General features: G+C 44.2%; 3 protein-coding genes across 4 annotated transcripts; 1 reads left to right on the top strand and 2 right to left on the bottom strand.

Moving 5' to 3' along the window:
* Positions 1-951: 951 nt before the first annotated feature.
* LOC136482461 (uncharacterized) lies at positions 952-7972 on the bottom strand. 2 transcript variants are annotated; one of them, XM_066479674.1, is made up of 6 exons: positions 7606-7972; positions 6542-7039; positions 5594-5733; positions 5328-5448; positions 4099-4239; positions 952-1421 (listed from the first exon to the last, which is right to left on the bottom strand). In XM_066479674.1, exons 1-6 carry the CDS (start codon positions 7819-7821, stop codon positions 1332-1334), a joined length of 1206 nt encoding a protein of 401 aa, XP_066335771.1. In that variant the 5' UTR covers positions 7822-7972; the 3' UTR covers positions 952-1331. The 2 variants fall into 2 exon arrangements, with proteins under 2 accessions (XP_066335771.1, XP_066335772.1); XM_066479675.1 differs by lacking the exon at positions 952-1421 and adding an exon at positions 2643-3249.
* Positions 7973-8929: 957 nt separating this feature from the next.
* On the bottom strand, positions 8930-11446 carry LOC136482460 (prefoldin subunit 2-like). The gene is made up of 2 exons (XM_066479673.1): positions 11241-11446; positions 8930-9628 (listed from the first exon to the last, which is right to left on the bottom strand). Exon 2 carries the CDS (start codon positions 9577-9579, stop codon positions 9145-9147), a length of 435 nt encoding a protein of 144 aa, XP_066335770.1. The 5' UTR covers positions 9580-9628; positions 11241-11446; the 3' UTR covers positions 8930-9144.
* Positions 11447-20701: 9255 nt separating this feature from the next.
* LOC136482459 (uncharacterized) lies at positions 20702-24667 on the top strand. The gene is made up of 5 exons (XM_066479672.1): positions 20702-21262; positions 21879-22115; positions 22412-22495; positions 23343-23472; positions 23785-24667. The coding sequence occupies exons 1-5, from the start codon at positions 20913-20915 to the stop codon at positions 24208-24210; spliced, it is 1227 nt and encodes a 408-aa protein (XP_066335769.1). The 5' UTR covers positions 20702-20912; the 3' UTR covers positions 24211-24667.
* Positions 24668-27327: the final 2660 nt, after the last annotated feature.

Here is a 27327-nt window from a genome sequence, read left to right as displayed (position 1 = left end):
TTCATTTTATACTCCACGTCCATGAGCCATACTCCATTTTATTCTTCTCTCTCTCTCTCTCTCTCTCTCTCTCTCTCTCTCTCTCTCTCTCTCTCTCTCTTCACGAACTTTTATTTATATGGTTTCCCGTCCAAATAAACTACCATTACTTTCCCTGTTGGCAACGCAACAAATTGGCATGTTTGGCGACCACAAACCAAACAATATATATCTCTGCCAACGTATCAGCCTTCCCACGTCGATAGTGGCACTAAGTATTGATCATCAAAACATACTCTCTTTTTTTTTTTGAGAAAGACACTCAATAGAGGAGGAGATTCATCCATCCTTTGTTCTCAAGCTCTGCTCTTGCCAACCAATCTCGGCGTGCTGTGCCGGCTGACCTTGGCAACGCCCATCAAGCCTGCTGCCCTGAAAGCAAATGGACCCATCAAGCAACGTTGCTGGCTGCCTAATTAATAACCACATGGACCAGAACGTCAGCCGGCCATCAATCCCATCCCAGCCGCCGTTGAACTGGTACAGTACAGGTGGTAGGTTTCAGCTGGCGGGTCGGAGCTGTCAATCCTTGACTTTCTTTGAGGAAACAAGAAAAAAAGACCACCGAAAGGATCGCCATTTTTCGTCACAAACAGATAAAAGAAATAGCAGACACTTCTTCCTAAGTTCGGATCAAAGAAAATGACAGATCCTCATTTTCCTTGAATTCCAGGTCCCATGCAAAGAGATTAGAGAACCTTGCACACAAATTTATTCAAGCTATAAAATTGTTCAGGGAAGCATGAAGATCGTCGTATCTTTCTATATAGCCTCAAAAATTTCATAACTCTAACCAGGGAAGCATGAAGATGAATCGACTAGCAACCAACCACTAACCACTAGTGGTAGCAAACGCATCATCGTATGCCTCTACATCTTGACCTATATGAATGAAGCGTTACAAATTAGGCCTTGTTTAGATGCCACCAAAATTCCAAGTTTTTTCACTCTCTCTCCATCACATCAATTTTTAGCCGCTTACATGGAGTATTAAATGTAGGTAAAAAAAATAACTAATTACACAGTTTAGTTGGAAATCACGAGATAAATCTTTTGAGCCTAGTTGGTCCACGATTGGACAATATTTGTCAAATAAGACGAAAGTGGTACTATTCATCGGTTTGAAATTTTTTCAGCATCTAAACGAGGCCTTAGTAGTACATCTGAATCTTTCAGACTGTGAGGTTCAGCCGGTCATAACTTAATTCACTAGCGCCCAACCACCTGAAGTCGCTGCAGCTGATTTAAGTTGGTCCACGTGTAACCTGGAAGATTTTGTCACCCAGAGGCTACTACTTCTCCGACTCCGGTGAGGTCAGCTGCCTTAGGTTGAACTTTGAGAGCTCTTTGTACCTTTCCACGACTCCAATCACGCATATGGTCTGCTCAAGTGTCAAACAATGATAGCCCATCAGAACTTGCACTGAACTTAGCTTTATGAAAATTCATGCTGACATGACGATATGACACACACAGAACAGAAAGCAGGAAATACTAATGGGATAAAACATAAAAGCATGATGTACCACATGCACTTCAGAGAATTAGGAGCATACAAAGTGAGTCAATCTGTATTAAAATTTGGTCATTTGCTTGTAGTGATGAAGCTATCATTTTTTGCTTGCCAGAGGCAGGCCGCAGGCATGTCCCCACATAGGCACCTATGAATGCACTATATAAGTGACAGTGCAGATTGCTGCCTGCATGAAGATCCAGGAGCAACATTTGGTATTTTCAAAATGACAAACTAGAGCATCATGCAAGTCAACATTTTGAGTAAGAATGGTACACATTATACTAATGTGGCAATTCTGGAGCAACCATGAGGAGAGAAGGAAGATAAGGTAGAGGATGAGTTCCCCTGTCTACTACGCTTTGTAAATACCACAGGAGCGGTTGCCACATGCACAACAGATTTTTGTGCTATCAATTAAATCAGATCAAGGCGGGTGCATTAAATGGGATCTAAGTGGGACCAAAATTAGTTGCCCCTACAACTAATGAAGATGTGACATAGCAACTAATTCAAAACCATAATAGTGCTGATCCCAGAGCTTTAACTGTGAATGCACTTGACAATCATGTTTAAATTCGAAGAAAAATGGTTGGAGCTTAGCATGCCTTGTAGAACTCAAGTCTAAAAGGGCAGTTCACTCATTAATTTCAAGGTTTCAAATAGCAGGCTATAGCACCACTATAGCATTTCTAGAGGGTTGCCACTAGGATACGCAGCTACTACTGATATTGCAGACAATTGTGGCGCTAATCAGCTTAGCTGCAATGTTAATTTTAGCAATGCTAATCTGGTCCTCCAGCAGCAGGCAAGCGCTGCCTCATCGTTGACTGTCTGCTCGACAAGCCCCTCATACGAACCTGCAGCCCTGCACCGGCGCGGCGCCAGCTCCTGGAGCATGACATGCCCGGTCACACCCAGGCCCAGCAGCGCAAGGGCTCCGCGCTGCCCATGCAGTGCAAACTCAGAGATCAGAACAGGACGTCGCACACAGCGGGAACCTCTAGGACATGGGCGCACATCAATGCTGGGGCACTTGTGCATGATCACTACCGGCAGTTATGGACGGTTCTTGAAGGAGCACTAATGCACATTTTTTTTTTTATCGAACACGCAGGAGAGCTGCGTATCATTATATTAGTAGAAGAAAAGAAATAGTCTTACAGAGACTGAAACCCACAAACACCCACACACACCCACTAGACCATAGAAGCTAAATCACCGGAAAAGAGTTACAAGGACGACCACGAACCCCCCCACCCCCTGCAGAAACCTAAGTTGCAGTTCGGGCAGAGATTAGGGAAATCCCCTTAGCCCCTGCCACACTCCACCAAGCAGCCTCCTCCTTGGCCAGGTACAGGACCGAGTTAACATTTGGGACTGCTCCATTGAAAAGACAGTCATTTCTGTGCCGCCAAATGCTCCAGGCTCCTAGGATGACCAGAGAATTCAGACCCCTTCTTAGATCACCTTGAACAGCACCATCAATCTTTCTCCACCAATCATCAAAATTCTGATCAGCAGGTGTTGGAGCAAGGGTTGCAGCACCAAAATGAGAGAGGAAGGAGAACCAAAATATTCTTGAAAAAACACAGCCTACAAGAAGGTGATGAAGATCTTCCTCAAGCTGGTCACACAGGACACACATTTCTGGATGAGGGAGGCCCCTCTTTGCTAACCTGTCTGCAGTCCAGCACCTGTTATGGACCACTAACCACATAAAAAATCTGCATTTTGGGGGCGCCCAAGTTTTCCAAGCACTAATGCACATTGCGAGCCAGAGCTTGCTGCACTGGAGAGTAATTGCAAGGCGATAGCAACTTTGCGGTGGGTGAACGATTGGTGGAAGAGAAGGGGAAATGGAAGGATATAAAAAGCTAGAAGGACCCATACTGAAAAAGGAGATGCTGGGAGTATGGTCATGTGCGTGTGCAGCAGCCAGGAAGCGAGATGCTCTTTTCTTTTGTCTTTTTATAATCCGCTGAATGGAAAAGCAGTGCTATAGCAGCTGGAAAAGCTCATCACTAAACCATTTAGCCTGCTATTATTGACTAATTTATATGAACATCATGTCACCATCATATACAGATAAAACAAGGGCACCAGGAAAAATACCTTGGGAGTTTGTAAACCCCAAATAATATAATGGAATTAGTTATTTCAAGAGAATAATTTCAAAACTCAAATAAAACCTGAGCTGTAAAAACTATGCTATACAAGGACATACAACAACAACAACAACAAAGCCTGTCAGTCCCAAACAAGTTGGGGTAGGCTAGAGTCGAAACCCACCAAAAGCGCCTAGTCACGGTTCAGGATGCTATACAAGGACATGAAGGCAAATATTTGGAATTCAAAAATTAATTAGGAAACATGAAGTAAAATAAGTAACTGCGGAGTTTGACATGTTCTCTCTTTATTTAATAGATGTTGAGTCATTATTCCCTCTATTACCACATGCACATCACCATAGCAAGTATATATCACAAATAAAAGGCACAATGTATCAGTCCAAAAAAGTATATATTACAAATAAAAGCATTTACCTTTGCAATCTGGACAACAATAGTCTTGTCTGGGTTCCTCAGGTCAACTTTATGAGGTTGTGGTACAGATTTCGCTACTGCATTTATGATTTTCATTCTATCAATTCCTGTGTTTGACCTTGCTTCATATAACACTGCAAACTGTATGATTAAAGTTCCGAGTTAGAAACCATGTCCAATTCCAGATAATGAACAAAGAGAACAAAATACTTGTTCAGAATATATGTTTGGGTGTTATAGTTTGTCTGGTTATGTTTCATGCACTTCATTGGATGAGAAAACACAGAAGTATAATTGCAGGGTGATTCATATTAAGGAGCATGACACTTATAAACTGATTCACTGAACTAAATGAAACTTATCTAAGAGTAGCACTGTCATCGCAAAATCAAAACTGTACCTAATCCATTCATAACATGAACATATATGATCTAACACACTACCTCCACAAAAATTAATAGTCAGTACCAAGAAAAGTAAAATAGTCTTTTTTTTGCAAACTTTGTTGGCAACCGGCCTCCCTGCACAGGTGAGCAACCAGATCACCCTTACACAACACTTGGCTAGAGGTAGAAGGAGTTGAGCACAGAACACAGCACACACAAGTGCAGCAACTGAACTGCCCCTCTATTGCATCATATGGGGTATATACTATATATACAAGTAGTGGTAGGAATTTACCAACTACACAAGGTACACTAGTACCTGGGCAACTGCTCTACATGGCTGAGGCAAGCCATGACCAAGTGGCCTATTGCCATACCTACAGCAGTAAGGTGGGTGAGGGAAAGGATAGGCAGGAGTTGACCCAGTGCCAACTCCCTGCAGCAAAACAATCAAAGGAAGCAGCAGATTATCTTACAAACTTCAGACCTGGCTACCATGGGATAAGCTATATCATTCAAAGTCGAAATCCATCTTAGCCTACCCCATAAACCCCTATGATCTTTTTAATACAATGAACAGAACATTTAATGGTAGGACATGAAACAAAAACATTAGACATCATTTTCAAGTAGAGTGCCAAAAACTTCTGACTAAAAAGATAATGGCATTTGAAATAGTGTTCGTATATTAATTCTAGGACTTCAACAAAGTAACAAAGACACTGACTGTGAGGTGCTGTAGGAAAAACTCAGTCAGTAATCTTTCAGCTCGGTCACCAGACAATTCCTCCCTAACAAAAGGATTATAAGAAAAATGATGAAGCAAAGAGGTAGGCAACTTGCCTTATGGCCTGAAGGGCATTCTTTTGGGAAGTATTTTTCAACAAGGGGACTAATTGCCTTTGTTATTTCCTCTTCGGATGCATAGCATGCCACCTCAGCAGGCAAAACTCGCAGAATAAATCTAGTATGCATTCAGATGGGGAGTTTATAAGTGTGAACTGTGAAAGCAACTCAATAATCTGTATCAGCAAAGAAAAACTGCATCTTTAAAAATGAGAATTAACAGTGACAAGGGAAGATGGGCTGCAATAGCACCATATCTGAACCTTGACATATGTTTACGAGTCGAAGCAGCAGATGACATCATGTTTTGTACAATCTCAACTGGACCAGGGTCTCCTGCTCTTTTATGCATTTGAATGAATATGCATCCATTGCAGCCAGACTCAAGGCTTGCAAAGAGCCTCTGTTCATAATACAAAAAGTCATATAAGTTAGCATATAATGCCATAAACCATAGTAGAATTTTTTTCAAAAAAAAAACCAGATACATAGCTTAGTCAATATGTGCTGTTTTTGCATATAATATAATAAAGGGATTGCCAGAAAGATTTCCAGCAGAACTGAACAAATGAAATACACAAGCAGATAAGACCTGGGATGATGACTCAGCTCAAGGTTCAAATAAATAGTTGCTAAAAAGGTGCATATAATACCAATTTCCACCACTTCATTAGTCAAGATTTCCTACATGATCTTCATCCCACAACAAATTGTTTAAGCTGAAGTGTACTGATCTACTTATACATGAACACTCAGTGATGTTGCAACAAGATTAAATCTAGTATAAAGTGATTTGTTAGATACAACAATAATCAACCTCCAAAGTCATGCCTGAAACAATTTTATCCTGTACAACCTAAATTGAAATTTTGAATCTGAGCTAGAGAAGATTATTAAGCACGAGAATATTTGATTGCAGTATCCTAAGGGTCACTATGGGACTTGGATCTACAGTATAAAGTTGTATGATAATAGTAAAAGGATGGACAAGTCTACAGTAGTTTAAAAGCATCCCTAAGTTCCTATGCTGAAGCCCCTGCTTAATAAGAACAAAATTTAGAAAAGATAAATGGATCAATCAATCCTCAACTATGGAGAAAATGCTAGAAACTTCAGTTTATTCTTTGGTATAAATTATATGCACTATACCATAACAGAGGAGCACTGTAGCAGATATCTTAAGCTGTAACCACACCAGAAAGCAAAGATACCTTTTTCCTGTCCCCTATTTCTTTCAGGTCCTCGTCTATTAAATCATCAATATTTTTTTCACTAGACTCTTTTGGTTTATCAGTGGACTCCTTTAGTTCATCAGCAGTTTCTTTTTGCACGGTCTGCTCAGAAACTGGAGGATCTTCCACACGTTGCTTCTTTTCTTTCGGTTCATCAGCAGTGACTGCTTGTTCCTCATTGTCCTTGCTCGCGGTAGAGGTATCAAGTACCTCCTGTTGCTTCTCAGATGGAGTGGTATTGTCCTTGCTCGCGGTATCAGAGGTATCAAGCACCTCCTGTTGCTTCTCAGATGGAGTGGTTTCACCTTTCTTCACATCATTCCCAATCCCATTGTCGGCTTCCTCACCAGAGTGGTCTTCATCCTCATCATCTGAAGAATCAGAGTCCTCAAACTTTATCTTTTTGTTCAGTGGCTTGTCTGGAATGTTTTTAGGCTTCTCATCCGATCCTTTCCCATCAACCAGGTCTTCATAGAACTTTAGAAACAACAATGCAGTACACAGCGTAATGAGCCAAAAGCAAATTAGAAAGCATGGTAACAAAACTTGTAATAGCAAGGCATAATGGCCATGTATAAACCAGGTATAACTGTCTTTGTGGAATTGTGCACATAAAACCCTACTAATGCCTCAACCAGGTATCCAATGGCAACCAAAACACAATCTAAAATTCAGGGGGCTAAGGGTAACGACCTACATCATTAGCTGCTTTCCACATTTCAGGCTTTTGGCCAGTTAATCGAAAATGTGAACAGAAAAACATGCAATATGTGTTGCCACAGCAACACCGAGCACGGCATGGTGCTTCCGCCCACACACCTGATGATAAGCAATGGGATTAATCGACGGCACGAACTCATCACCAGGAAAATCACCAGTGAAACCAGCGACGAGTCCGCTGCGACTCACACCGCCCTCAACCAGACCAGGCAGGCGCGGGAAATTCGACGAACACCTAGCGAGCGTGCAATCGCAAGGAACGGCCACACTACACGGGGGGCAATGACACGCACGGAGAAGCGGAATAGTGGGGGGCAGCTTACGGAGTCAAGGAGGGAGAGCGCCTCGCGGGTGGCCTGGCGCTCGCGGCCGCCGTCGCAGGTGATGAAGAAGCCCTGCACGCCGGGGCGCAGCGGGTAGGCCCCCTTCCGCACCGGCTTGCCGTGGGGAAGGAACTTGCGCTTCCTCCCACCACCCTTGGCGCCACCGCCGCCGCCGCCGCCGCCCGTGTTTGGCTTACCCTCGCCACCGGGGGCCATCTCGTGGTCTCGGGTTTTGTTGGGGGATGGCGAGGTGGCCGTAGGGTTTTGCCCTTTTGGGGCCCGTGGGGATTGCGGCGGCGGCGGCGCTGCGCGGAGGGGAAACTGGTGAAGTGAGGCCGTTGAGGCGGAGCACGAGGTTGGTCGAGCGCTAGATCACCACCGTCGGATCATATGGTAGGGGAAAAAATATACTCCTAATAAGGCCTGGTTTAGTTGAAAAAAAGTTCCAAAAAAGTGCTACAGTACCCATCACATCGAATCTTGCGATACGTGTATGGAGCATTAAATGTAGACGGAAAAAAAATTAATTGCACAGTTTGGTTGGAAATCGCGAGACGAACGTTTTGAGCCTAATTAGTCCATGATTGAACACTATTTGCCAAATAAAAACGAAAGTGCTACAGTACCCAAATTCCAACTTTTCCTCCAACTAAACACAGCCTAAATAAATTGTAAGTTTTTGGGCTAGTTTCAAATTTCAAAACAAGGTAGATTTAAATGAATATGTTCAAGATTCCGTCAAATCATATTACATTTCTCAAATTTAGGAATTGTTTAGAAAATGTTCCCAAGTAACAACTGTCAAAGCTCAGGAAATCTGTAGCAGTTTCCTACCATATTGGAGTTAAGCAAAAAGCAAAACTAAACTTAGGCTGTGTTTAGTTTGGGAAAATTTGGGAATTTGGCTATTGTAGCACTTTTGTTTTTATTTGGCAATTAGTGTTCAATCATGGACTAATTAGACTCAAAACGTTCGTCTCGCGATTTCCAACCAAACTGTGCAATTAGTTTTTTTTTTCGTCTACATTTAATGCTCCATGCACGTATCGCAAAATTCGATGACACTTTTTGAGAATTTGATTTTGGAACTAAACTTGGCCTTATGGTGAAAACTCAAACAAAGTAACCGTTTTCCCACCTCAAATCTCAAGTAACAACAAGCTGGCATGCCATTGAAACAGCTCAATTACAGGAATTTACCCGCCACCAAGCACCACAATATTTCAGCATCAGTTGAAATGAAGTCATACAAATGACTAATCCACAATTATCTTGAGAAGCCCGGACAGAAATTCTAGTCCTGGGAAATTTGCGATGTGTCATCAATAACAAACAGAAACTTGGATTGCCATAGCACCCGAAGAGCAGATGAAGAAACTATTTCAGTTCACATCGGTCCTCATCCTTTACACAAAATCGCTGGTTCTACAGAAGCATGTCACCCCAAAATACACACACACATCTAGCAAAGAGCAGCCTGGGCACCATAAAGCAGTAGTACCAATGTACCATGCAGGTCTCTCTAATTAAGTTTTACTGTCAGGCAGGACCAACAAGGACTCCCTGCGCAGTGCCTTCCTTCTTGCCGCTTTCGTCCTCGGCGTCATTATCAGCCTTCCGGATCCTGATCTTGTACTTGAGCTCGAACTCGGTGATCTCCTTCTTCTTCCTCTCCAGCGCCTCGTGCATGCGAGCAATCACCTCTTCGAGGCCCTCCTTGTTGCGCTTCACCGCAGGCAGGACCTCCCTGATGGTCCTTTCGACCAGGACACCGCCGATCATCCTGTAGCAGCGCCTCGAGGGGTCCAGTGGCTCGATCGCGCCGATCACAAGGGAGTGCTCACTGACCTCCATCTCCAGCTCTGTGATCTTGGTGTAGAGCTGGTTCATTTCGGTCCGCATGTTGGCATAAGTGTTGGCAATTACTTGCTCGTTTATGGTTTCTTTGCCATCACCACCTGCTTTGTTTGCCATTTCCCTTGTGATGCAGATAGCTGGAGTATGAAATCACGAATGACAAGACCTGCACAGAGAAAAAGACATCTTTTAACCACAGGGCACCAGCCCAGAGTTCATCAGAGCATCTGAGGCACACAATAAAAGAGTTACTATAGCATTAAAGAGTACGAGAACTAAACAAAGAGAAAACGAAGATATAATGTTACATTGCAAAGGTAAACATATCGACATAGAGAAACACATTTCTGTGAGACTACATAAACATTACCGAGCAATCAATTATCAATATAGGAAGCAGTACATAAAAGCAAACATGAGCGCGGGGGGGGGGGGGGGGGGGATGGGGGGTCTATGGCTTCTGTGCGCTATGCTGCCCGTGTGCGGCAGTTCCTAGGACCAACCAGGCACACCACGGCACCAGGTTGCAAGGCGAATTAACTCATGAACTACTGAGTAATCTTTCTTACGCACATCTCATAATATCACGATTTCCCTGATTTTTCGTAATCTATATTTGGCCATGTAGAATTAAATAGTCTTGCCTATTCGCTGAGTAAGTTGACAGCTTTGTTTAAGACTTTAAGGAGGAATACAGTATTAGTTAGCGATGCACATCCAAGCTGTCACCCTTTTTATGACAATAACGGTATATGAATAAGCAAACACAGACTTCATACCCCGTGCTCTCATGGAAATGATGAAAGAATAACATACCGGAAAAGATAGTTCACTAACGTCAACATTTAATGAGTTCAGCAGATCCCAAAAATAGAACAACATATTCAAGTTAAGTGAGCACAGAAATATCTAATAAAAATAGCAAGGAAAATACTATAACCAACTAGCAAAGAGAGAAAGAACTTGTATAGCAGAGCCATCCATTGGCCTACCATCTACTAGCACCATTCTGCATTACTTGTGATGCAAAGAACTGCGCACGCACACCATGATTTGTATAAAAAGATGCTTCCTTCCAAACACACGAACTAGCGTGACCTCAATACGGGATTCTAGATGCAAGTGGGAAATGTCAATAGTTAATTTTGGGACACAGATTTCTCAGGATGGTTGTTCAGGAAGAAAGAAATATAGGAGCCCCCAAAATTACCAGAATGGTTTCAGACTTACAGTAAGAAACAAGTATATAGACCCCTGATTTTTTTTTCAGAATGGTTTCAGTACGAAGGAAACATGGGATTCAATAGGTTAACCTTTGACTCTTGCTGATGGTAAGATTACACCTAAAAAAGAAGAGCACAATTTACCCTTACAATTCATCTTCAGTAGTTCCCTTCATGCTAGTTGGACAAGGCATAGGGCATAAGATATGAGGATTCCGCGGGTGGCAAAATTGCTGGCCCATCAGAACTCCAGCTTTTTCTAGACAGATAGTAGATACTAGAACTAGCAACAGTTGAAGGAAGAAAAATCTAACTGTAGCCGCCGAATATACCCAACCTAACTCGGGGACGGGGTCAATTGAGCCGCCGAAAATAATTCGAAAAATAAACTGCTACACTAATACGGCCGCAGCACACAAATCCGTAACAAACTAGATCATGGATGGGCAGCTCAGGGGGCAAAAAATCTCAGTTTGGGTGCTCGGGATAGCGAAATAGATCCTATAGAACGGAACTCACTGTCAAGGCAATCGATCCATCCAACGGCTTGCTTACCAAGAAAAGGAGCAGCGATCCAAGCTCGGATGGAGAGGGAAGCCCTGAGTCGGAGGAGAAGAACTCCTTCAAGTGGCGGGACACGCCTAGGCGGCGCGGAACGGCGGAAGGACTCGGGCGGTCGGCGGCGGCCGTCGCGGGTGGGATGGGGAAGTCCGGAAGAGGTCGAACCGTCGAAGGTGGCTTCGTGTTGGGCCACTTGAGGTAGACTGGGCTGTTAAGAAGGTTGCCTTTGATTCATAGCTGACGGCCCAACAAACAAAAATAAGCCCAGCAGTTAATAACAGCAGGCCTATGTCACGCCTTTGTTTAGTTCCACCCCAAATTTCCAAAAAAGTGCTACGGTACCTATCACATCGAATGTTTACGGCCCATGTATGGAGCATTAAATGTAGACGAAAAAAAAACTAATTGCACAGTTTGATGGGAAATTGCGAGACGAACGTTTTGAGCCTAATTAGTCCATGATTGAACACTAATTACCAAATAAAAACGAAAGTGCTACAGTAGCCCCAAATTCCAACTTCCTGGAACTAAACACGCGTTCAATTGTCATACATCCATATACGAGAAAAAATATTAACCTCCGTTGATTATGGTTGTGGTCCAATTTACCTTCGCAGACTAGAAAAGTCGATGTTTTGACTCTTAATAACTAACAGCAAACATGCCCATGTGCTGTAAAAGGAGAAAAAAAACACATCAAGCATTTATAGTAAATTATGAATATAGTCTCTAATTAAAGTTAGTAGAGAGCTCATTACCAACACGTCAAAGGACTGATCTCTCTGTTTCTTTAAAAATATATGGGGAGCACGTCGAGCATACTCGGAACACGTCTATCAAACACAACTCGCGCACACCACGTACACTACTCAACACATGCTTCGTGCTCTCCGAGAAAAACCTGTAGCTGGTTCTTCCCAAATTAAAAATGCGTATACGTCAAGGATTGATCTGTCTACCGATGATTATGATAAAAGACTTCTCTCGGTTTTTACATGGCAGCCCTGGTTAGGGATTGCAGAGATATATTTATTATATTTCTTGTGTGAGAGCATTGTATTCATCAAACCGTGGAATCGGATTAGAACTCCTATTGATAAAAAAATCTTCACGTCATGTGGTGAGATATACAATAATTAGGTATATATAAGAGCCGTGTTTTTCTTATCTCGATTGAAATTTTTTCTAATTAATAAAATTCTAGTTCTAACTAATATATATTTAATGTAGACCCTTATAGAGCTTCATAAAATCTAGTGGTACATATTATTTTTTAGTTATTCTCCTTTATCATTAAATATAGACCATTAGGTTATCATAAAATTCAACGGTGTATAATCTGCTATTTTTTTATTGATTTCATAATTTCTAGATGCTCTCAGCGAATGTGGGAGCTTCTTTTAATATTGTGTCTATTATCAGGCTTAAAGAAAAGTCTGTCACAGAATATATCTGGAGTTGACGGTATGAGCGTGGCAAGAGAAAAACCTGAGAGCCATAGGTTGCAGCTTGTAGCCATATTTTTTTGTTTTAAAAATGGTGAGTTTCTTCTTTATTTTTTTGCAAGGTGCAGGCTGTTGTCTTCGTGAGGAGAAGCAATTATTTAAAGTTATGATTTGTTCCGTAGTGTCCGATATTTATACAGGTTGAATACTTGTTATAGTATTCTATACGGATTGCTTTTCATTACTAAAACTTCTTTTTTTCCTTTTTTTTGCGAGATGAAACTTGTGTTTCCTCATGCAAGAATATTTAATTGTTTTTTTTCAAATGTTCAAATATGGATAGCTAAGACTCCGTCTGTACGTCTATTTAGAATTGGAGCATACTACACGTTGCAATACCATGTTCTGCTCATCTACTTTTCAGCCGACTTGTGTTTATTTTGGCTTATTCTCCCTCACAGAAACACTATTGAATCAGCCGAAATACCACTAACAGAACATGGTGAAGGACTTTGACTTTATTTAGGTTAGAATTTCTATTCAGCTTAGTTAGGACCGAAGAGATCTATTTCGATTAGGATTCCTACTATCTAGGTTACCTTGAAAACCTGTATAATCCAGATTGAAAGCCACCCAGTCAAAGCACTGAAGTGGTGCCTGTCTGAAGTTGTAGATCGAGTCACTGTACATTACATCCCAACCTTCATGTATTCTCGTGTGTGATACAATAGAGGCAAGAAGCTTACGTGAAATTCATGGTCTGTTAGTATATTATTTATTTATACTTTTGCATTTTATTTGGATTTAAGAGATGCAAATCAATCGATGTCTCTTTGCAACCGTCATGATGTTTTGATGCAACTTGAGCGAGTTGGGTTCGTTTACGACACGTGCTGCCTTTGTTTCCAAAACAAACACAAAAAGAATCCGATCAGAACTTGAATTTGGATTTGGATGAGGATTCCTACTTATATTCAAGTTATTTGAAGATGAATATATATAACGTGAGAGCTATAGCTAGACGTGAAGAAAGACAATTTTCACATTTACGGAGTTAGTTAGGGAAAGACAAAAAAAAAGGATGAACAAAAAAAATAGGCTAAAATTTTACCTCTTTATTATTAGGTATAGATAAATTAAAATTAGTTGCTTTTTCCTCCTTATAAATGGTTTTCAAGGCGGCCTAATCTAGATATGGCATGATGTCAGAAGTTTAATACCAGCACTAAACCATAAAAAAAGTCGGTTACTTATCATTTAGCCATTATTTGGACAAAACGGACGATGAAACGAGGAGAACAAACGTTTAAATAGACAAATTGACCAATTAAATGAAAACAGTGTATCACAATATAGCATCTAAACGGTGTGTAAACATGCTAAACAATTGTTTAGGAAAACAATACCTATAAGGCGCCTCGTCAGCCAAGAAGGAGGTGAAACAAACTACGTCAGATCAAATAGACTTTACCAAAAAAAATGGAAATAAATTTCCAAGAAAACTACCTAATTTTTTTTAAAAGCTAAAATCCAAAATATGGTTTAATCTTAGAAAATTTGTAAAAAAAATTATTTTAGATCATAAAAATATAAAACCAGTTTATTTTTTTAGTTGGCCTGATTGTGGCACTAGAAGAGGCACTAGCGTCCAGATATCTGGCGCCAGCAACGCGTCCGAACGCAGCTCAGCCAACCGAACCGTGGGCTGCCGTCATGGCCCACCAATAGGACTGTCCCATCTCAGCATCTTGCGTAACAGAAAAACTGAAGGGACCAAAGCACTACCGGTCCACGTAACAGAAGGGAAGAGCATGCGGTCGCGTCCACGCTGCCATCCCTCGATGCGCCCCCTCCATCGGCCCCCGCCGCCGTCTAAGAAGGATGCAAGGCAGCAGAAGACAAATAGGAGACACCAAGGCGAGGCAGCAGAAGGCGAGGAAGAAGATGCAACACCATATCTACTTTCGAAATATTTAGATACAACACTTGCAACATACGTCTGAAGACAGATAAAACACTTGAAATATGTGTCTGGAACACTTGCAAAAACATAAGCAACATCTAGATAAAACACTTGCAACATATGTGTAAAACATATGCAACATTTAGGTAAACACACTTGCAACATACGTCTGAAAAACAAATGAAATGCAACATCCATGTATAACCATTACAGCATGTGCAACATTATGTTCTACTTTTGCAACATCCATACGAAACACTTGCATCATACCTCTGAAACACCTGAAACACTTGAAACATACGCTTGCAACATTCTTTTCCACGCAATGTCACCTTTCTGCTTGGACGAATGGAGCTTGTTGTTGTGGAGCTCGACGCCGGGGCGGAGCTCGATGCCACGGAGTACGTGGAGGTCACTGGTGTGGAGCACATTGCCCCACGCATGCGGATGGAGCGTGGCCGCGACAGGAAGCGCAAGTCCGGGCAGGGGTTGTGCCGGCAAGTGGCGCGGGCGAAGTCCGTCCCACGAGCGCGGTCGCGCAGCGCAGAGCGAGCCTAGGTCCGCGGATGGGTGGATGAGTATGAACCACGTCCGAAGGAGAGTAAAAAAATAGAATATAGAAATAGACTTTGAATTTGAGTGATGGTCTGGACCCTCACTCGGGGCCTCTATAGATCTGCCCCTCGACAGGAGTGTCGGTGTTTTGGACCGGCAGACCCTCAACCGACTAGTAAAAGTGTACTACGTGCCCCTAATCCCGGATGGTGATACAAAGAGACACAAGGTTTATACTGGTTCAGGCAATAGGTGCCCTACGTCCAGTCTGAGAAAGCGATCTTGTATTCCTTGCACCGAGGTGCTTGTAGTAGGGGTTTACAAGTTGGGCGAGAGAGAGAACTAGTCCCAGGTCTCTGTGTGGAGCGGCGTGGGTTGCTTGAGATGTTGATCTCGTGCAGTGAGAAAGAGTGTGTGTTACAGAGCGTTGTGCGTTGCTTGTCCGTGTGGCGTCTGTCTGTCTATGTCCGCCCCCCTAGAAGCGGCCCCGGTCACTCCCTTTTATAGTCAAAGAGAGGCACAGGGGTGGTACATGGACTCGCTACGTGGCGTTTTATGAGTAGAGGCGGCATGTCCGAGCCCTATAGCTTATCACTGTGGCAGCATGGTCGGTGGAGCGGCCTTGTCCTTGATGCACTAGAGCGACGCGCCGGTCACGCCCGATCCTATGCGACGTGGGAGCTCTTGTGATGGCTTGATGCAGGGCATGGCGCATACTGTGGACGACGTGCCGGTCGTTGTATGTTGACAACGTAGAGAGCCGAGGCCTAGTTGGTGCAGAGGCTAAACCATCGGGGGGGGCTCGGCGGGCGCGAGTCCCGAGGCTATCGAGACCCCGAAGCGGATAGCCGAGGCTCGGAGGGAACAGTTGGTCTTTATACGTCGATTCTGAGGCTACAGGGACCCGAACATGACTCTCCACATCGTGTTGTCCTCGGAGCAGGGGTTAGGCAGCACAGTACAACACGGGTGTCAGTCGAGGGCACAGTGCCGAGCACAGCGCCCGGTAACCCCTGCCCCGTCCTATCCCGGACAGCATGGCGTCGATGTGACTTATGTCTCGTCGGCCACTTCGCTGTATCGAGCCGTCGTTCGGCTAATGTCGTGGGAGTGGTTGAATGCGTTAGTTGGACGTGACGTCCTGTCAGAGAAGTCGGTCAAGACGGAGGCGACGGGGTTGTTGCCAAGCCGGCTTTGAGCGAGGAGGAGAATCGATACCTCGTATGAGGCCTTATGGGCGGGGCCTCAGGCGAGGCAGAGAATTGATAACTCGTCCGAGGCCTTACGCGCGGGGCCTCGGGCGAGATGGAGAATCGATACCTCGTCCGAGGCCTTATGTGCGGCGCCTCGGGTGAGGCGAAGAATCGGTACCTCGTCCGAGGCCTTACGTGCGGAGCCTTGGGCGAGGCGGAGAATCGATACCTCGTCCGAGGCATTACGGGCAGGGCCTCGAGCGAGTCGGAGAATCAGTACCTCGTCCGAGGCCTCACGGTTGGGGCCTCGAGCGAGTCGGAGAATCAGTACCTCGTCCGAGGCCTCACGTGTAGGGCCTCAGGCGAGGTGGGATACTATCCGAGGTGGGCCGGGTGATCTAGCCGGGCCTCGGATAAGGTGAGGATTTGTCGGTGGTTGTCTCTTAGTTTCGATTTTTATGAGGTCTAAGCGATTTTTTCGGTTCTTACTTAGGGGACCCTTTTTTATGGTACCCGACAAGGAGCAAACAAATATGCAACACGAAAACTCGATTTGAGACATAGAAATTAGAGTGTACCAAAATAGGGAATACCTGCATGCACAGTACATAAAATGAACTAAGCCTTATTTAAATACAGGGGCTAAAGTTTATGGATATCACATCAGGACACCACATGGGAGTATTCAAATAGTAATAATAAAATAAATTGGCCCCGTTCGGCTTGCTGAAACTTGGCTGAGAGTGGCTGAAAACACTGTTCTGGCTGAAATATTATGAGAGAAAATACTGTTCCGGCTGAAAAAAGAAGCCGAACAAAACGAATATAAGGTAAGCCGAACAGGGCCAAATTACAGAAGTCCTTAGTACTCCGCGAGACAAATTTATTAAGCTTAATTAATCCATCACTAGCACATGTTTGCTGAAGCTTTACTGTAGCACCACATTATCAAATCATGTACTAATTAGACTTAAAAAATTCGTCTCGTAAATTAGTTACAATATATGTAATTAGTTATTTTTTAAGTATATATTTAATACTCCATACATGTATCAAACATTTGATGCGATAGGAACTAAACTTTAGTGAGATGAACTAATGGCAGTCCCATTAATAAAAACTATGCACAATATCTAAGAAAACCACATCAGCAAAGAAAAAAAATCATCAGCTACCTCCTATAGTGCTAAGTCTTTAGGTAGTAAATATCTAACTTTTTTTTTTCTCTCCCTTATCCCTTACCCTCTCCTCTCTCTAATCTCCACTCTCCCAACCTCAGATGCAGAACGCACGCATGTGTGCTACACGCCGTGCGAGCGAGCGCACTGCAGCACACGAGCGCGGGCGAGTGCACAGCCAGCGGAGCTAGCGCGCGCAGCGGCGGCGGCCGGCGAGCGTGCAGAACGCACGCAGGTGGGCTAGCGGCGTGCGATCGAGTGCACTGCAGCATGCGAGCGCGGCTCCGGCGAGCGGACACGGCGGGCAAGCATGGCGGCTCCGGCGAGCGGACGCAGACAACCAGCGCAGAGCAGAGGAGCCTCGCTTGGCCTCCACCTCGCCATGGAGGGCCGCGTGCTCGCGGGCTTTCGTCGTGGAGCCCGACCTCAGCCAGAGAAGAGCGTCGAGCGCGGCAAAGGCGGATGGCGAGCGGCCTGGGCGGCGGCGACCTGTGTGGACCTGCGGCGGCCTAGGTGAGCGACTTGCAGCAGCGGCGGCGTGTCCGCTCAGGCCTCGGCACTTCCCTACAGCAGCGGCAGCTTGCAGGACGACAGCGCGGCCTTCGCGGCAGCGAGCGCAGCCTCCTGCATGGCGGCGGCTTGCGTGACGGATGCGAGGAGGCGATGGAAACTGGTAGTTTCTCCCCAACGCAGTTTTTCTCGTTTCTTCGTGCATCGTTTAGCGTGTCGAAGAAACGATTTCTTCGTTCTATACCCTCTCTCCTCGATAACTCCTTTTGCCATGTTAGCAAATTGATGAGTTGTATCCTAACTAAGAGGGATAGAAACTACCATTAATATTTCATTAGATTGACCTTACGAGGCCTAAATATCTGATTATCCATCTCGCCACTTTGTAACAATGACGTGGCATTGCAACTGCAATTCCACGAAACATTCCCCAAGTTCCCAAGATCCCAACCACAACTCGAGGCCACCAACACAAACGGAAACGATCAAGAAGCAATCTTCTCATTCGAAATCGAAATTCAAACGTTCGAATTCAACGTCTCTCTTTGCCCGTCCGTAAGTCCATTCGCTTTCGATTTCACGGGATTTATGGCCGTCACAATCCAATAGACGATTTCAAAAAAGGGGGAAATTGGCCATCTAAAGATCACAAGATTTGAAAAATACAACTCAAATATCACGGTCGTGTAAAATACCACCGAAAGAACGATTTGTTACCCGAAACTACCATTCGGTCACGGTTTGGTCTAACAACGTGAGTCCACCGTTGCTTCTCCCTTCTTTGCACGTGAGCACCGGTAGAAGTCTCATCCCCTTCGTCTTTCTTAGCTCCGAGGTAGGTCTTCAATCCATTGTAGGATGGAGTCCTGGCGTATCAGCACAGCCTCTGGCGAGGGGAAGGCTTCAATGTCCTGTAGCTTAGGCGGTAGAGCTGATGTGCCTTGGCTATGGACTCGCTGTAGCCCTCATCGGCGAGCACCTGCGCCTCTTCCAACGCCCAGCATCAAGGCCACGAACCCTGCGACGTCCTCCTGGCCGTACCCTAGGTGGCAATCCGACGCCGTACATAGCAGTCCGCGCTCCGCCCCAAGTTCCACACCAACGGACTCGATGGGAAGGATCTCATCCTTCTCAGCAGTACTAGTACACATGCATCTAGGCACATCTAGCTCTTTTCTTATATGCATGGAACTATGGAAAGGTACCTAGCTGATCTAACCCACGAGGCCACGAGCGGACACGATTATGCAGCTGCGCACATGGTCGGGCTGGCGTCATGCTTCTTAGCCTTCTTCCTCCAGGAACAGCTATACAACTTCCCGCGGCACCGTGCGAGCTCTGCAGAGGTGGCGGTGGCACGAGCGCAAACTCGACTAGCCGGGAGGCGACGGTGGCGCACACGCAAACTCTGCCAGGGAGGCGGCGGCCCACTAGGGAGCTCGGGCGGGTTGGTGTTGTCACGCGTGCGAGCTCTGCAGATTAATACATATTAGGTTCATTAATTCCCAAAGATGACGTCAAACGTTATGCAATCATATATGATTAATACATATTAGGTTCATCAAAAGTATCAATCATGCAACATAGTTGGTCCATCCATGATCATATAGTTCCAGCATACTAACTAGTTGCTTGCCACCACAAACTTAAAAAAATCCACATATTCAATGTCAGCATCATCATCTTCTCCATAAAAAATAATCCATAAAATCAATAATATTTAAGTACCAAAACAATTATAAAATTAAAATTCATATGAAATAGATGAAAATAAGGATTACATACCAATAGAATAGCAGCCTGTTCGGTTGGCTGGTTCGTTTCGTTGCTGATTTGTAAACAAGTACTGCTGTCTGTTTTGTGTGAGAGAAAAATACTGTTCCGGCTGAAAATTTACGATCATTTAGTATAAGCCACAGCCAAACGAACAGACTGTAGGTATACACTTCTAGATCAACTCAGCTCATGAGCATCTCATGAGATAGTTCATTAAAATAACGAGTTAAACTTTTAGCAACTCATGGAAAAATTAAAACGAGTCGAGTTAAGTCGAGGTGTGTCGACCACGAGTCAAACGAGTTGACGACGAGTATTTTGTTCGGGCCTACAGCCAGCTAGCCCAGCTAGGCCACTCCCTCTCTTCTCTGTAGGCTGTAGCCCGTTGGGCCGTGGCGTGACGAAGCCAAACACAGGTCTGCACTCTCGAGCGCCGAGCGCGGCAGCGCGCGCTCTCTCTCCCCAGTTCCCGCCTCGCACGACCACCACCCAGCCTACAGCCACACGAAACCCGACCCTCCCTCTCAGTCCAGACGCCGTGACCTCCGCGCCGACCCCACCTGTCATTGACCTACCCAGAACCCAGGCACTCTCCTGTCAGTGACGGAAGAATTGCGCGGGAAACCCGCTGGTCGATCCCGCGCTCCCGTCCCGTCATCGCGCGCGCTCCGACGCCCGCCCCCGTACCCGCCCACCACGGGCACCCCGACGCGGTGACGTGCATCATACTCCCTTCCACCGACAAGTGGCCCCGGCGGACGTCAGTGTACTCTGGTCCCACGAGTCAGCCGCACGGGATGAAGCGCGGCGGGTGGCGGCGGTCGACTCGCCGCAGCCCGCCCATAAACCCACCACGCCCCCCGCACGGCCGCCCCCCATGTGACCGTTGTACTTGCCGCTTCCCCCTCGTTCCCCTCCACTCCGCCTCCTTCCTATTGGGCGCGCCGGCGCGGTTCCCTTCCCCTATAAACCACGCCGCACGGCCCGCACCGGAGAAATCCCCCAATCCCAATCCCCGTCCCTCGCTTCCCGCTGCCCGGAGAGCCATGGCCACCGCCGTTTCCACCCCCGCGGACCTGTCGCCGGCGCCGGCACCGAGACGGCGGGGCCGGCCGCCGAAGAACCCGGCCCCCGCCGACCCGGCGTCCCCGCTGTCCGCGCCGGCGGAGGAGGTGATTGGGGACTACGAGCGGCAGAGGGCCGCGAGGATCCGGGAGAACATGGAGCGGATGCAGAAGCTCGGCATCCTCGACCTCGCGCACAACCTCAGCCAGTCCGCAGCCTCGGGTCGGGGTGCCGGCAGCGGGCGGCGGCGACGGAAGCCCGTGGAGCCGGCGTCCGTTGACGCGGCCAGGGTGAAGCCCGCGCCGCCGGCGCCCTCGCGGAGGTCGCTCAGGTACGGGCCCAATCGTCTTCTCTGGGGGTGGTGGATGCGTGTCCTGATGATTACGTTCTTGTGGTGCCTGCGGGTTCTTGCCTCCGGAACGCTGGGGCTGCGTGGCTGTGGAATGTTCAAAGATCTGTTTTTTTTTGTTCAGCACGTCCTGTGTCTTCGTGAATCTTAATGTAGCGATGACAGCCGTTTATTTTTCGTCATCTGAACTGATACCTGCAGTTCCTGTTTGAGGAATGTTTTACTATTCTTTCACCCCTTCACTCCTACTCCTTAGCTCAACACAGTTCAGGATAAGTATCGCTGTCTATTTCATCTCATTGCTTCTAGTTTCAGTATTTATGGATCTGAATGGATGTGGCTGTCCTTTCATTTTTCCATAGCGGTCCTGTCAATAACATGTGCACAATCTTGTCCTAATGACGTTAACTCCTAATGCCTTTCCACGACGCACTACAAAATTTTCAGTTATCTTTTCTGCTCCAAATTTGTTTGCCACATGTCAACTAGATAGGTTTACTAAACACTGGATGTAGATGTCCTGCAATCGTTATCTCATTGGATCTTTCATGATATTAGCAGTAATCTTCTTGAAATCCTTTTTTTTGTTTTTTATTAGGTTGAAGGACGTGGAACTAGTAAGCTATTGTGAAACTGAGCCAAAGAAAGAGAAGCACTCTGCAGATGGCAAAACAGTGGTAATAGAGGTAGGAGCCAAGGAAGAAATATACACCGAAGAGCATGACAAGCTCTTGGGTACATGCAACACTCCTTGGACTCTCTTTGTCGATGGCTATGGCAAGGATGGAAAGCGCATCTATGATCAAGTGAGGGGCCAAACCTGTCATCAGTGCCGGTAAGTTTCTACTGGTAGTGCACTGTTAAATATTTTTTTACTACCTCTTTACTACTATGATGTGGTTTGGGTATGTTAGATAAACATCAATTTGCAAACTGAAGTGTAGAGGCGAATTTTAATATTTGCTCAAGTTCGTTTTTGCTGTATTGTATAAATGGCAAGTTAGTTTCTTTGTTCAGAGGTCTTTATGGTTAATGATCTGGAGGATGTTTGTTGTGTATAATCTTATAGCATATTTACTGTATTAATTTTCTTCACCTTTGTTATAATGGCATAATGCTTCCATGTTACAGACAGAAAACTCTTGGTCATCGTACAAGCTGCTGTAAATGCCAGATTGTCCAAGGGCAGTTTTGTGGAGATTGTTTGTACATGAGGTGAGCATTTCTTTATAGTAATAGTAATTTCTCATTATTATGGTTAAATGTTGACCTGCTATGCTAGACAAAATTAAGCATAGAATTATCAATTTTACATTCATGAGATGTGTTATATCTGTCATTTTCTTAAGGACATGTGTTCAGACGCAATTTATGATTTGCAACGAATTCCCTCTTCTGTATGTGTTAAGACGCAATTTATGATTTGCAACGAATTCCCTCTTCTGTAGTAGCATATACACCTGAAAACAAAAGGATAATTTTACCTCTAGAAGTTTAGCTGTATTTTCCAATTTACGGTTTATCTGGTTTTTCCTAAGTCAAACCATATTTACTTGGACAATGTTTTATATAGATTGCCCACACAAGACTGACATTAATTAGACTTACAATAAAAACTGCATATCACAAGTCTTTCATTTGAGAAGCTATATTTTCATAGACATTGTTAGTCAAAAGTTAAAATTTCAGTGTTAGGACAAACCTAGATGGACTTATTTGTGATTACAAAAATATAACAGAACTTTCCAATTTACGGTTCACAAATTAAAACAAATTTACTGATGCTGAAGCTGTATTTTTTTTTCTTTTTTTTTGCACACCTCTGTAGGATTTGGGTTGCAATATATATAGAAAGTACTTAGCTGACTTAATTTTGTGAGAAATTTTCAGTTGCAGGTCTGTGCTAATTAAAAAGCATTCCATGTGTTCCCTATGCTTAGTTGAAAAATGTTAAAACACTACATGCATCTGAATGTGAATTGAGCTCTGTTTTCTTTTCTCCATGCAAGGCTGTACTTGACAGTTAGTTTGTTTCTGGATTGACACTTTGTTGCTGATGCAGGTATGGTGAGCATGTGTTAGAAGTTAAGAAGAATCCTAACTGGATATGTCCAGTTTGCCGTGGCATCTGTAATTGCAGTATATGCAGATCTAAGAAAGGATGGTTCCCTACTGGTTCTGCGTATAGGAAGGTATATTTAATAGCATAATATTTCCTATTACCCAAACTGCTAACTGAAGCGGAAATAACTTAAAATAATATCTCCTTTGTTTCTGGATCATGTGTCTCTTGTTAGGTTCCATGTGTAGCCTATGTCTAACCTACTTGGTTGTGGCTAGAGGCTTTGTTGTTATTGTAGTTAATTTATGTTAGGAAAAAGCTAGGTAATAGACTGGATCCAATGTAGGTAGTATGCATATTTGGATCTAATGTTGGTAGTATGCATATACCAATTTGTCAATGATCCAAAAATTCTGACAATCCTGCATCTTCCTCCATGCAGGTGGTTGGACTTGGGTACAAATCTGTGGCACACTTTTTAATTGCAACACATCGAGCGTCATCAGTTGACTCAGAGGATTCAAGCTCAGCTGACAAAAAGAAGTTGCTGTCTGCTAAATCTGAAACCTCATGCATTTCTGATCATGATGGCCTGGATGCCAATGAGAGCCCAGAGGATGGAGAAACGAGCAGCAAAGCTAAGCTGAACAAAGCAACTCGCTGCCAAGTGAACAAGAGTTCTGATGGCGACAAAGATGGTAGCATAAGCGAGTCCGTGGTGACATCTGATTGCCAGGATGATCAAGCCAACAAGGATGCTGGGTGTGTCACTCCATCTTCCAAGCCAATGCCAAGGAAGAGGAAGTACGTTGAACGAAGCCCTGACTGCATCGCAAGCAGGCTGCGGTCTCGGCTCAACATGCCATGAGCCCATGAACAGTGATCAGGATCATGGATCTCTTTTGCTGCCCTACTGCTCAGCCCCTTTTGCGACGAAGTTCTGGCTCTTTTCACTTACAAAGCAGTTCATGGTATCCGAGTGAAGATGCTCAGTTTCAGCCGGTGATCGGCGCAGCACTCTTTTGCAGAGCTATGTTAGAGCCTAAAACTGTCTGCATCCATGTGTAATGAAATCGGCTGTACTTATGGCATTAGTGCCAATAGTTGATTGTGGATTTGTTGTGCTAGTCTCTCTGATGTGAGGTTGCGGTAGCCTGCAGTTTAATGTACAATTCATGTTGTTTGGGTGAAGATGTCCATTCTCAGCTGTTTTTTTAGACGACGGAGACTATCTTGTTCTGGTTTAAACGTAGAAGTACCCTTCTCATGGATCAATTGTTCTGGTTGAGATGTATAGATGCGACTTTCTCATGGCATGACTGCCATATGGAGCAGATTAGAGTTGTCTGACATGCTGAGGTGAGCCCAAGTCATGGCAAAATAATATCTTGTATTACCAGATCATTATTTTATACTTTACGAAGGAGCAGCCGGTTGCTCATCCTATCGAATATGGTCATGTTGACAGACAATATAGTTGAAATTAAACCTGGAAGTAGCCAGTTGCTCATCATATTGAATATGGCCATATCGACAGACAAAATATAGTTGAAATTAAAATTGTGTTTAGATCCAGGAACTAAAATTTAGTAGATCATCGGGTATTTAGATACTAATTAGAAAGACTAAACATGAGCCTAATTAGGCTTAGTAGATTTGTCTCGTAAATTAGTTTCTGCAATTAGTTTTATAATTAGTCTATGTTTCATACTCTAAATTAGTGTTAAACATCCGATTTGACGGGGACTAAATTTTTAGTAGGGAACCAAACACAAACCTGGAATTTATCTAGCAGTGATTGTCTGGCCAGTGCACACATACATAACAGGAATCGAACGACATTGAAGATGTGACTTCAAAGAAAACAATATACAACCAAAAGACTGGTACCGTGGTACATACATCCATGCGTCCACCTTTATTTCTAGTGTATATGTGGTCGCATTTTGCCCAATCTTACCAATTGGCTTAATGTGTAGTTGTCTGTTTGGCCCATCTTACCCATGTAACAACGGCAAACACAGAGACCTTGTCAAATGCTTTGTCGAATAGACGAAAGTGAGCAATCCTCCATGATTTCTTGAATAAGAAGAGACGGAACACCACCCAGAGACCAACCACATATCCTATGCCAAGTCCAAAGGAAAATGTAAGTACCACATGTTCATCTCTCTTTTCATCGCCATGCTTTGATTCTCCGTTGTCGTCGGTGCAATTCTTGTGAAGAGGATATCCGCAAAGACCAACGTTGCCATCATATATAAGAGGATTCTGTGCGTAAAGGGTGTCAAGCTGTGCCCCTGATGGGATTCTTCCCGTGAGATTGTTGTGTGACAAGTCCATGGAGCTTAAAGATGTTATATTTGACAGACTTTGTGGGATTTCTCCATAAAGATTGTTTCTTGAGAGGTCTAGCGATTCTAGTAATTGCATAACCCCAATCCTTTCTGGAATTTTTCCAGTCAAATTATTCCTTGATAGATTCAAGTTTATAACTGCATATAGAGAGGCTATTTCTTCTAGAATTCCACCGGTCAATTGATTTGATGACAAGTCAATAAACGCCGTGTTATAAAATGTTGAACTATAGTAGTAACGTTCTTGTCCCTTCATGGTCATAGACATTTTGACCGTTTCATGGTAATAGTCAGACAATATAGGAAACCCTGTTTCCGTCCGCCTTAAATTTGACAAATCATGGGGTAAGGTACCTGATATACTATTGCCTGCCAAATTTAGATGAAATAGGCTTCCAAGACAGGTAATAGTGGCTGGAATGCTTCCTGTGAAATTATTCCATGCTAGATCAAGGACATGTAGTTCTGTGTATGTTTCTAAAATCAGTTCTAGCTCTCCCGATAGCATATTGTTACCTAATATTAGTGGTCTGGCTCTCCTTTGCTGATTACACACCGGCAATTTTCCCTCTAAATGATTGTTGGCTAAATTCAGTTCATCTACATTCAGATCGCAAATGTTTGATGGTAGTTGCACTGACAAATGGTTCCTAGAGATGCCCAATGTACGCAGATTTACAGGCATTGTATTGGACCTGTTAGCTGGTTTGAATCCAATATGAGATGCTGTAATGAATTTATATTTTCCAAATTTGTTGGCAATGTGCCATTGATTCCATTGCTCGAAAAGCACAATTATGTTGCCTTTGAAAAGGTTGTAGCAAACCAGTCCGGAAGCCTGTCAAATATTGATGTGTTGGACATGTCTAGCAGAAGAATATTAATCTGGGACTGTAACCAGGTAGGGAATAGAGGACCCATCTGGCAAGATTCAAAAGATGCCCATTCGAGTCTGAAGGGAGGTAGCCACTCAGGATCGAGTGCAATCTTCAACGAATTAAGTGACAAGTCAATATGCTTCAATTTTTTTAGGCCAGCAAAATGTTGTTGGGTGATTAGACCATCGAGATTATTGTTGCTGAGGTCCAGGTACGCCAAATTATTGAGTGCACCGAGCTCATAAGGCACAGGTCCGCTGAGATAGTTACCAGAGAGATCAAGAATGCGTAAGGTGGTCCATCTGCCTATCCAATTTGGTAGTACTCCGCTGAAATTGATGAACCACAGATCTAGTTCCTTCAGTTTGTTTGGGGAGCATTGTGGTAATATCTGAAATAAATCTGTTATGTTGCCATAAAAATCACTTTCACTAAAGTCTATTCGTTCCAGTTTGCATAGATTTGTCATGTTTGCTGTCATGATGTCTATGCGTCCACAACCAAATCTAAAGTCAAGGGCTTGGAGGAACATCATACCTCCGAGCGCATCAGGAATTTGACCGTATAAGTAAGTTGCTGCAAGGCCGAGATGCTGGAGGTTGGTCAAATTCCAGAACCAACATGATGCAATTGGGTGATCAAAGTGGTTCCCAGAGAGACTAAGCTCCACAAGGTGTGTAAGATTAAGATGCGGGAGAGATTGGTTTGCACTTGTAAGCTGGCAATTGGAAAGACGAAGGACCTTCAAAG

The sequence above is a fragment of the Miscanthus floridulus genome, chromosome 9 (genome assembly GCF_019320115.1).
Source record: "Miscanthus floridulus cultivar M001 chromosome 9, ASM1932011v1, whole genome shotgun sequence".
Taxonomy (NCBI): Eukaryota; Viridiplantae; Streptophyta; class Magnoliopsida; order Poales; family Poaceae; genus Miscanthus; species Miscanthus floridulus.
This window is presented reverse-complemented; position numbering and strand designations above follow the sequence as displayed.

Bases quoted from the DNA above. Each gene is read 5' to 3' on its own strand.
- LOC136482461 (XM_066479674.1), bottom strand. From the start codon at position 7,821: ATGGCCCCCGGTGGCGAGGGTAAGCCAAACACGGGCGGCGGCGGCGGC. The intron at 5,449-5,593 runs GTTCAGATATGG...AATGCATACTAG, and splicing joins ACTCGTAAACATATGTCAAG to ATTTATTCTGCGAGTTTTGC. The intron at 1,422-4,098 runs GTAAATGCTTTT...ACACTTGAGCAG, and splicing joins TTGTTGTCCAGATTGCAAAG to ACCATATGCGTGATTGGAGT.
- LOC136482459 (XM_066479672.1), top strand. From the start codon at position 20,913: ATGGCCACCGCCGTTTCCACCCCCGCGGACCTGTCGCCGGCGCCGGCA. The intron at 21,263-21,878 runs GTACGGGCCCAA...GTTTTTTATTAG, and splicing joins CCCTCGCGGAGGTCGCTCAG to GTTGAAGGACGTGGAACTAG. The intron at 22,496-23,342 runs GTGAGCATTTCT...TTGCTGATGCAG, and splicing joins GGAGATTGTTTGTACATGAG to GTATGGTGAGCATGTGTTAG.
- LOC136482460 (XM_066479673.1), bottom strand. From the start codon at position 9,579: ATGGCAAACAAAGCAGGTGGTGATGGCAAAGAAACCATAAACGAGCAA.